Here is a 10,967-nt window from a genome sequence, read left to right on the forward strand (position 1 = left end):
GTGTGTGTGTGTGTGTGGTATTTTTACCATATTGTATGTCATAGCTTTCTTTGCCGAATTGAAAATAAATAAATTTTATAATCAAAGATTCTATGTCGGTTTCTTATTTTTAACTTTTATTATTTAACTGTCGAAAAATGTCAACTGGCTTCGCCAACAAGATTGAGTCCAAAGTAGAGTTTGTTTTTCGGCTCACTCATGTTATAGAATTAAGAGATAAACACATCTACAGGTAACCTAGATCTGCACTGAAAACAACGCCTGGTTGTCCATTAAAAAATAAACATTCAAGACTGCCCTGGTTAAAATTATCCTTCAGCAACCCATGCTTGTCGTAAGAGGTGACTAACGGGATCGGGTGGTCGGGCTCGCTGACTTGGCTGGCACATGTCATCGTTTCCCAATTGCGCAGATCGATGTATATGATGTTGATCACTGGATTGTGTGGTCTAGACTCGATTATTTACAGACCGCCGCATATAGCTGGAATAGTGTTGAGTTAAACAAACAAACTTAATGATTACATTAATTACATAAGATAATGTAAAAGTTTGAACATTGTACTATCGTGTCTCGCCATTGTCTGAAAACAACTGGTTGATACCATGAACACCAATCAACGTCGATACTTAATCAAAAATATATTTAACACGAGTTATCTCCCTTTGTTCGCTCTTCGCAGCCAACACGTTCTGCTTGGGCAAAGAAACGTGTGAATATGTTTATCGCTCGCTTGTTTAGAGACTTTGACAGGAGTGAAATATATTTGTTCTTCCGTGTAGCATTAACTCACACAGAGCTACTCCAATCAGGACAAATGTTAAAGTAACGTAAGGTTTATGATATCTGTTATCACTAAAAGACAGGTGCTAGTCTCTCATTAGGGATTAGATTGCAAGCTGTGAAGAGTATGGATGTCCTGAAAACTGTCCTCGTGCTGGCAATTGTAAGTTGGAACATACTACACGGAGTCATCTACTACTACTCTCTCTCTCTTTCTCTCTCTCTCGCTCTCTCTCTCTCTCTCCCTCTCTCTCTCTCTCTCTGTCTCTCTCTCTTCTCTCTCTCTCTCTCTCTCTCTCTCTCTCTCTCTCTCTCTCTCTCTCTCTCTCTCTCTCTCTCTCTCTCTCTCTCTCTCTCTCTCTCTCACACTGGCGCTCTCTCTCTGTGTCTATCCATGTATATCCCGCTCTACCACCAATCGAGATCTACTATATTCTTAGTCATCTACTACTCTCAATGATTCTCTCTCTCTCTCCCTCTGACTCTGTCTCTCTCTCTTTCTCTCGCTCTTCCCCTAAACCAAGACCCCAACAGATCTGGACAACAGACCGGCACAGCCATATATTGTAAATAAGGAAAGTACACAAGAGGGCCACATCCGTCACAATGTGACACCCCCTGTCCCTGTTAAACTTGAAAACCCACACAGCACCACCTAACTATTCACACACACCACGTGTGACCGCCATACGTCATGTTTACATACTCAGGAATTGTTCTTTGGGGTCAACAACCTTTCAAACGACTAGCAGACACGGAAAAGGTTAACGAAAACTGAAAACACCATGTATTGTCGCTTACCTGACCGTCCATCCTCCATGAGCTGTTGGCATACAGGATCTACACATTCCCTGACTGACCCCAAGCATGAGCTGCATAGGAAACAATGTCTCGTCATCAGAAAGGCTTTCAAGGCTTGCCTTCAGCCCGCGTTGTGGCTCAAGGATAATTTTATATGTTTTTAATGGTGGCGAATATCTATCTTGTTAATAGAAGCGACAAAACCATTTCCATATCCATAAGAGGTGTCTGCAAAAACAGAGTCGATTGTACGACTGTGGCCATATCATGAGTAGGTGTTTGTTTGACAGCGTATTCAGTTCTGTTACAGCTGTATGAAGCGGTTAAATGGGAAATGTGTCAAGTTGCATCTTAAAGTTTATTTTTATACTCTTGTTAGTCCAAACATCTTTAGTTCACAATCTGGGAATCCATTAGTTTAGCAACTCAGTTAGGACACAGTTAGTCGGGAATCCATTAGTTTGAAACAGTAATGGAGGGGTGATGGGTAGCCCAGTAGTTAAAGTACATACTGCCTTGTCTCGCCATTGACCGGAAATGACGTCAGATGGAGCAGTCCTCCCTCACACAGGAAAGGGGGTGTTTTGACGTTCAAACTATCAAGTTCTGAAGAAGTTGTCCTATTTTATTGCAAATTTTGATGAAAACAGTTTCTTTGATTGGCAAAATACAACAACACTGACTGCAAGTATTGAAGTTATAAATATTGAAGTTCCCCTCAACAGGTTGTGCCGGCAATCTATGGTGCTGTCCTACAGCTGCCCAAGACCAGGTCCTGCATGACTGACGGGGAGTGTGGGACAGGAGAGTGCTGTGCCAAGCAGCTCGGACCCCTCATCGTCAGCAGGAAGAGGGATGTGTTCACTACCCCCGACCCTGCCACTGTACAAGGTGTGTGTGCATGTGTGCGTGTGTGTGCGTGCGTGTGCGCGTGCGTGCATGCGTGCGTGTGGTCTGTGCGTGTGGTTGTGATGCGCATGTGTGTCTGTGTTTTGGGGAGGGTGGGGACGTTGACTGCCGTTTACGCTTAACACAAAAAAAGACATAAATGGGGAGTGTACGTGTGCGTGTGGGCGCACGCGTGTGTACTCTGTATGTGTGTATGTGAGTTTTATGCGTGTGTACGTGGGGTGTGTGTTGTGTGATGTGTGTGCATGCGTTGTGATGTGCATGTGTGTCTGTGTGTTTTGGGTAGGGTGGGGGGCATTAGCAACCGTTTACGCTTAACACAAAACAGACTTAAGGGGGGAGTGTGTGTCTGTCTCTGTGTGTGTCTGCGTCTGTATCCGTGTGTTTGAGGGGGGGGCACATTTCCGCTCAGACACTTAGAACAGAAACCAGAAACTGTTACCCCAATTGCTCGAATCGCGCCATATCATCTGTTAGTGATATAACCCTAACATATATATTCCTCACATATATCAACTGAAATAAGACGACCAAGATATCTCAATAATATTCTTCAACTCACTCACTCACTCTTGCAGGGACCTGCAAGCCGTACCTGAAGCACGGAGAGTGGTGCGGTGGAGTCTGGAAGCAGAACGGCTTCTGTGGGTGTGCCCCCTCCCTCACCTGCCACCGTTACCCCCTCACGGGCATTGTCACTAGGGGGAAGAGGAAGATGTTGGCAGGCAACTATCTCTGCGAGCCAAAGGAAATGGGCCCCTAGATCGCGATGAAACATGTCCAATACGTCTACTTGAAATATATAAAATATGCAGGAGAACATTCGTGTTTTGTTCTTGTTTACCAGATTGATGTATTATGATCATACGTTTTTATAGGCGAGATATGGTCATCATTTTCAATGATACGCCCCAAAACGAAAATCAAGCTTTTAATGAAAATGAGAGTGAAGTCCAGCGATGGATCATAATCAGAGAGAATGAGGGATTCGAACCCGCGTTCTGACCAGGCTATGGGACGAAATGTGTTTTGCAACCTATGCTGTCGAACAAAGGAGAAACACTAAAGGTTTGTTAAGATTGTTTTGTTCATGCTGATCCTGTTATTGCTAATCCTGTGTATCCTGCGAGCATTAATCCGGTGTTAGATTCCTTTGTTATCATTGGGGCGGTGGGGTAGCCCAGTGGTTAAAGCGTTCGCTCGTCACGCCGAAGACCCGGGTTCGATTCCCCACATGGGTACAATATGTGAAGCCCATTCCTGGTGTTCCCCGACGTGATATTGCTGGAATATTGCTAAAAGCGGCGTAAAACCCAACTCACTCACTCATTCTTTGCTATTATTCTTTGCTATTATTACTCCTCTGTAAGTAATGCTCATGCTTGAGACTCCGTGACTTTCTGAGCGTGATCGGTTATTCTGGGAATGTTGATCGGTGTTCATGCTGTCCATCACTAGTCTGACTAACGTTCTGACAGACCTCTATTATTCTTCTGTAATAATGATGATTGTTGTATAAAACATCACCCGCGCTCTCGCATCCAACTAGTCTGTCTCACAGTCCCTGAACCACATTATTTCCCCTAATGCCTGGCCGTTCCTGCATTGCTAAAGCCCTAAATGAAGCAAGTCTAGATTTCCCAGATTACTGGACTCCTTTTCAATTTAAATGGGTTTATTTGTTACTATCCAAATAATATATATTCAGGGACTAAGCGTTAGTCTAGCATCCAACGAACTTTCGACGAATCAATGTAAAGAACTTTGTGGATCGGATGGTCAGGATCGGTGACTTTTGGATGTCATGGCAACCCGTCGACGTGGATTACTGGATTGTCTTAAAGCAAAAGCTTTGGGGACTGAAGCGGGTACATGCTGGCCAGTAGGGATGTTCCTACAAACTTGTTTGAAACTTAATTAATGCGTTGGTGCCTCGAAATCCAAAATGTGACGTCGCGTTGTCGCCCTGTTCATTAATGGTGTGCATGTATAGGAGGTGAATTAATCTACGCATGCGCAAAACTGGTATTACTTCTTTCCAAAATGTTAGTTTCTGTTAATTCCTGTGGTTCTAAGTCAAAGAGACTAATGGTAATATGGGTAGCGTTCCTGAAAATTTGACAAATCGACAAATTATTCAGGAGCCGTGAAGATCCGGTTCATAATGGATGTTCAGCAACCCATGCTTGTAATAAGAGGCGAGTTACGGTATCGGGTGGTCAGGTTCGCTGACTCTGTTAACGCGTGTCATCGTATCTCAGTTACGCAGATCGATGCTCACGACGTTGATCACTGGATTATCTGATCAACGCCATGATTATTTACAGTCCACCGTCATAAAGTTGGAAACATGCCGCTTGCGGCGGTAAACAAACAAACAGACAATTTAAACAAACAAATGATGTATGGTCGCGTAGCATTCCACCAGTTTTGATTCCAGGGTACCAATCTTTACTCGAAATTCCCACTGGGGGCGAGTAGCGTCGTTTTAACATCACAAGTCAGTTTTGACTATCCTCGTTTCGTTAAACCGGGCAAGTGTTAAACCTGACGATTTCCCTGAAAACGATATCGTCCGGCAGAACGAGGGTTTATTGAACAGGGGGCGAGCTGTCTAGGGCGCCAGACGAGTGATCCAGCGAGCTTGAGGTGCCGGGGTCTAGCCACCTGTAAAAACCTTCGAGTCAACTTTGTGTGCAGATTCCTTCAGTGTTGTCACAACCCCTAGTGTACAGTACACAACCCTGTGCACTTAAAAGAAACCACGAATCCTTTGGTATATGACCAGATGGTGGCCACAAGAATATGTGCAAACACCTAGTTGCGGGTACAGTAACGTGCAGTAAACTTGGACAAAGTACTGTGACTATGTGTCCCAGTCCACCCAGCTGTGAATGAGAACCTCGTAAGGATGGGAACGCCACATTAACTCGGTGCGCCTAGTGGCTGCAAGAGGTGTATGATCCCCAGGGCGTTGAGATTGTTAATATATAATGTGCCGTTTGAGATTGATCGAGGGAAAACAACTTATGAAGCGCCTTAGAGTGATCTAGAAGTAGTTCAAATAGGGCGCTATAGAAATGTGGCAAATAATAATAATAATAATACAGTACAACCAGAAATTATTGAGAATTTATTTTTTTTCACTCATTACTCGCGTATTAAATGTGAATATTAGCAGAACATAACTCCAGTTTCAAAGACAGGTGAACAGTTAGTATTTTGTCAAGTCACCATGGGCAGCAATGCAGGCTTCAATGTGGCGGGGCATACTACTGATCAAAGAAGTTAGAAAGTCGTGGTCCATGCTGTCCCAATATCGGACCACCTCTTCTTTCATTTCAGCAATATTTGTCAGATTTTTCTTATTGACACTTTCCTTCATAAGTCCCAAACATTTCCTATTGGATTTAGGGCAGGGCTATAGCTTGGCCAATCTAATAATGTCATATTTTGGATCCGAAACCAGGCCTGTGAATGCTTTGAACGATGTTTTGGGTCGTTGTCCTGCTGGAAAATCAAAACATTTCCATAGAACACGTGAGCAGATGGAAATAAATGTCCCTCGAGAATATCTGTGTACCGCTCACTGTTCATATACCCTTCAAATACACAGAGGGGCGTTGCCCCTTACACAAATATGCCACCCCACACGTTAAATTTCGGACTGTACTTTGGGGGCTGATACAAAGGTTTTTCAGTTTGTTTGGTCCAGAATTTCAGTGTATTAGGAAACAGCCACACAGAACTTTCATCTGAGAAAATCACATTGTCCCAGTTAAAATTTCTATGCTGTAAGCACCAGTTCAACCTTCGCTCCTTTTGTTCAGGTTTCATGATCGGTGATGGAATTCCTCGCCTTTTCTGCCAACCCATTGCATGCAGCTCAGTTCTAATTGTCTCCTTACAGACAGCCACAGTTCCTCTATCAATCATATCCAGCCTTAAGTTTCCTAAACTCCTTCGTTTGTTTTTAGAAACAAGAATACCAAGCCGCCTCCTGTCACCGACAGTCAATTTTCTTGGCCTACCTGCGCCTCCCTGGTGCTCAGTGCCATATCCATTTGCAATATTTTTCAAAACACGATAAACAGTGGACAAAGGGATGCCTGTTCTACTTGAAATCACTTTAGCTGATCTGATGTCCTATAATACTCTAAAATCAACTTCCTCTTCTCTAGGGGCGGTGGGGTAGCCCAGTGGTTAAAGCGTTGGCTCGTCACGCCGAAGACCCGGGTTCGATTCCCCACATGGGCACAATGTGTTAAGCCCATTTCTGGTGTCCCCCGCCGTGATATTGCTGGAATATTGCTAAAAGCGGCGTCAAACTAAACTCAGTCAGTCAGTCAGTCCTCTTCTCTAAATCATCCACACTGAGGATCACTGAAATGTCGTCTGCTAGCAAGTAAACAAAGGGGGATAACTCTTCACAAACTAATGAAAAAGGATAAACGGAGTTGTCTCTCTTGAATGACTCCAAGCACTTGATAGCTGGTCAAGGTTGTTTATATCAGAAATCCAATTAAACATATTCCTAAAATTCTCAATTATTTCTGATCATACTATAATTGTACATGAACACCTGTTACTGTCAGCGCGGCCTATTTACTCTCAAGACACGTATCTAATCTTCAGATAATTCATTATACTATCTTTGACCTGTAACCCAGATTTAAGTGATTTTTTCAACAGCTTTCGTCAAACATGGTTCCGACATTTGTATCTGGAATAGTGCTAATTCTACTGGTAAGTTTACCTTTTGATGTAAGATTAGTGCTAATTCTAAGGGTGAGTGTACTTTCTGATGTAAGATTAGTGCTATTTTACTGTACGTTTACTTTCTGATGTAAGATTAGTGCTAATTATACTGGTAAGCGTACTTTCTGATGTAAGATTAGTGCTAATTATACTGGTAAGCGTACTTTCTGATGTAAGATTAGTGCTAATTATACTGGTAAGCGTACTTTCTGATGTAAGATTAGTGCTAATTATACTGGTAAGCGCACTTTCTGATGTAAGATTAGTGCTAATTATATACTGGTAAGCGCTTAACTATTTTCTGATGTAGTGGTTTAGATTTAGTGCTAATTATACGAGTACTACATACAGTAAGCGTGGTGTTCTGATCCGCCCGGAGAGCGGAAGGTCGCGGGTTCGATCCCCGACCGCGTCATACCGAAAGACGTTAAAATATGGTACTTGTTGGTCCTGCCTGGCGCTGCTGGTACTGGCCCAGACTTAATTTGCTGGTTTTATAGTGCTCAGCCCACTGAGATACCAGCCGCAGTGAAGCATGAATATCCCAGCATGCACGTCGTCATATGAGCACATTATACTGACTCGACCCAATTTCGACCTCACCAGTCCTCATGTTGTACTCCATTAATACCGAGCGGGTCCAGGTATTAGGGACCAACAAGTACCATATTTTAACCAGAATCTTTTGGTATGACGCGGTCGGGGATCGAACCAGCGACCTTCCGCTCTCCGGGCGGACGCTCTAACCACTACACCACGGAGGCGGTATACGATGTTTATAAGATAGGAGACACGGTAAAAATATTATTTCTTTCTTTATCCTCTCTTCTACTATTGACGTTTTGGGGTTCATTGACCTTTATACTTTCATCGGCTACTATCGACACTTCAGGTGCCGATGGTGGCATGCAGTGCGTTGAGCCGTCTTCCAGTCCAACGTGTGTGTAGGTCTGATGGTGACTGTGCCCAGAACGAGTGTTGTGGGATACAGACTGGCCCTCTGATTGTCAGCAAACGTCAGCTCAGCTCCATGCAGGGTAAGTGAGTGAGTATGGTTTTACGCCGCCTTTAGCAATATTCCAGCAGGGCGGGGGGACACCAGAAATGGAATATTGCTGAGTGTGGCATTAAACCACACCCAAACCAACCAACCAACACCAGAATTGGGCATCACACATTGTACCCATGTGGGGAATAGAACCTCGGTCTTCTGTGTGACGCTTTAACCATTAGGTCAGACGAGAATCGAATCCACACTCTCCAAGTTGGGCACCTAATCGCCAGAGGTGGCTGAGTGGGTTAGATCATTGACTTTGTGATTAGGTGCCTGACTCTGAGAGTGTAGGTTCAATCACGGATGGAACTCTAATCACAAAATCGTTGTCTTACACAGGAACATGCAAGCCCTACTTAAACGAAAATGAATGGTGTTTCGGCCAGTGGAAACAAAATGGCGACTGCGGCTGCGCATCGTCTCTCATGTGCCAGTATTTCCCGCCATCCACAATAACTCCTATCCAAGCCATTGGGAAACGCAGACCAGCACCTGGGAAATACCTCTGTAAACAAAAGCAGTGAGACTCAAAGATGAAAATTATATGCTTTGGATGATCATAGCTAACGAAATAAGTTAGATCAATACACAATAAAGGCCCATGGACTGTGGTCCACTTTTTAAAGTCTCTGTTGCCTAACGCCTTGCGTCCGCATGGATACCAGGCAATACTCAGAAACGTAGAAAGGTGGTACTTGTTGTTGCCCTGCATGGCGCTCGGGATTAGTGAGTGAGTGAGTTTAGTTTTACGCCGCACTCAGCAATATTTCAGCTATATGACGGCAGTCTGTAAATAATAGTCTGGACCAGACAATCCAGTGATCAACAGCATGAGCATCGATCTGCGCAATTGGAAACCGATGACTGTGTCAACCAAGTCAGCGAGCCTGACCACCCGATATCGTTAGTCGCCTCTTACGACAATCATAGTTGCCTTTTGTGGCAAGCATGGGTTGCTGAAGACCTATTCTACCCCGGATCTTCAACGGGTCCGCTCGGGAATAAGAGTGACAGCAAGGTCAGACCAGACACACATACTAACGTTAGGGATACAGCAGCAAAGGTTCGAACTATGATAAGCACCATAGGCGGATCCAGAGGGGGGTTGCAGGGGTGCACACCCCTCCCCCTATTCTCCTGAAAGTCTATTAAATGCCCATTGAAACTCTTGTAAAATGAAGTGTGAGCCCCATCCCCCACCCCACCTTTCTCAAAGAGCTGTATCCACCCTGAGCACACAGGCATACAAACACACTCACCACACACATGCATGCACATGGCTAAACAAGTGCCATATTCTCAAAGGCAGCTTTTAACCTAATTCCACCTCACGTTTTTAAAAAGCTTGTATTGGCTAAGTTAGAAACGACCGTTATGATCAGCAACCTATGCTTGTCCAAACCAGGGATTGAATTGCATCAGAGTTAGGTTCCTGGCCCCGATTTCTCGAAACAAACTTAAGTTTGAGTTTGACTTAAGTTATAGATTTTACTCAAATTTGACAAAATGCATTTTCCAGAAAGAATTGAAATCTATATTAAACTCAAACATAGTAGACAATTTGAGTGTGGTGGATAGATTACTTAATTTGTTTGGGGTTTTTTATTTTAAAAATGCAGTTGAGTTACAAATTCAGCTGTTTCAAATTGTCAAACTCAGTTTGAAATTTGAGAAAAAACTTAAGTTTGTTTCGAGAAATCTGGTCCTGATTTGGCTCAACGCGAAACATCAAACCCTGACGACACGTGAGGGGCTCATTCTTTCACTCATTTGTTTGCCTGTCTCTTAAAGCCTTTTGGTGTGACTCTACCTGTGATCAACAACCTTGACCCTCATTGCATAGCTCTGTCCTCCATACCACAGAGGCAGCCCAAACAATAACATGTGACTGTTGCACAAGGATACAAAATGAGTGAGTGAGTGAGTTTAGTTTTGCGGCACTTTTAGCAATATTCCAGCATTATCACCAGAAATGGGCTAAACACATTGTACCCATGCGGGAAATCTAACTGGGTTTTCACTGTGAGGAGCGAACGCTTGACAACTACTATAACTCGTAACATGTAACATATGTTTTATTTGGGATTACACTTTCTTAGTAAAGTACGCTTTCTAGTATATATTTTTTTAGTTGAGCCCCATCGGGATTGAACTCGCGACACTCACCCTCAGAGTCAGCCAGCACACAAAGTCAGCCGCCTAACCCGCTCAAGCACCACGACTTCCACAAAAAATGGAAGTCAGACAACTGGTAGTCTAGACTGCGGACTTTGTGTACCCCTCTGATAAGTGTTAATTGGCACGGCTATCAGAGGGGTAGACAAAGGTTGCGAGTTCGAATCGCGGATGGGGCTCAACTCAAAAAAAAAAGTACTAGAATGCATACTTTACTAAGAAAGTGTAATCCCAAATATAACATATGTTACATTTGACCACTTTCTAAATGGCATTGGTAATCATACTATAACCTCAATACAAAAGGAAACCAACAGAATCCAAATATCTACTGAACCGATTCCACAAAACTGTTGTAGCTGTCTCAAGTCTATTGTCAATATGAGAGTTACAATCAGGGACCGATTCCACAAAGCTGTTGTAGCTGTCTCAAGTCTATTGTCAATATGAGAGTTACAATCAGGGACCGATTCCACAAAGCTGTTGT

General features: G+C 43.6%; 2 protein-coding genes across 3 annotated transcripts; both read left to right on the top strand.

Moving 5' to 3' along the window:
* Positions 1–791: 791 nt before the first annotated feature.
* LOC124282748 lies at positions 792–3,309 on the top strand. The gene is made up of 3 exons (XM_046718772.1): positions 792–946; positions 2,310–2,475; positions 3,072–3,309. The coding sequence occupies exons 1-3, from the start codon at positions 911–913 to the stop codon at positions 3,254–3,256; spliced, it is 387 nt and encodes a 128-aa protein (XP_046574728.1). The 5' UTR covers positions 792–910; the 3' UTR covers positions 3,257–3,309.
* Positions 3,310–7,174: 3,865 nt separating this feature from the next.
* Positions 7,175–8,916, top strand: LOC124282766. Of its 2 annotated transcripts, none has more exons than XM_046718792.1 (3): positions 7,175–7,239; positions 8,126–8,288; positions 8,645–8,916. In XM_046718792.1, the coding sequence occupies exons 1-3, from the start codon at positions 7,198–7,200 to the stop codon at positions 8,827–8,829; spliced, it is 390 nt and encodes a 129-aa protein (XP_046574748.1). In that variant the 5' UTR covers positions 7,175–7,197; the 3' UTR covers positions 8,830–8,916. The 2 variants fall into 2 exon arrangements, with proteins under 2 accessions (XP_046574748.1, XP_046574749.1); XM_046718793.1 differs by having other exon boundaries at positions 7,180–7,239; positions 8,144–8,288.
* Positions 8,917–10,967: the final 2,051 nt, after the last annotated feature.

Source organism: Haliotis rubra, unplaced genomic scaffold (assembly GCF_003918875.1).
Source record: "Haliotis rubra isolate DU_JTF1 unplaced genomic scaffold, ASM391887v1 Scf302, whole genome shotgun sequence".
NCBI lineage: Eukaryota > Metazoa > Mollusca > Gastropoda > Lepetellida > Haliotidae > Haliotis > Haliotis rubra.

Bases quoted from the DNA above. Each gene is read 5' to 3' on its own strand.
- LOC124282766 (XM_046718792.1), top strand. From the start codon at position 7,198: ATGGTTCCGACATTTGTATCTGGAATAGTGCTAATTCTACTG. The intron at 7,240-8,125 runs GTAAGTTTACCT...TACTTTCATCGG, and splicing joins GAATAGTGCTAATTCTACTG to CTACTATCGACACTTCAGGT. The intron at 8,289-8,644 runs GTAAGTGAGTGA...TGTCTTACACAG, and splicing joins TCAGCTCAGCTCCATGCAGG to GAACATGCAAGCCCTACTTA.
- LOC124282748 (XM_046718772.1), top strand. From the start codon at position 911: ATGGATGTCCTGAAAACTGTCCTCGTGCTGGCAATT. The intron at 947-2,309 runs GTAAGTTGGAAC...TCCCCTCAACAG, and splicing joins CTGTCCTCGTGCTGGCAATT to GTTGTGCCGGCAATCTATGG. The intron at 2,476-3,071 runs GTGTGTGTGCAT...TCACTCTTGCAG, and splicing joins CGACCCTGCCACTGTACAAG to GGACCTGCAAGCCGTACCTG.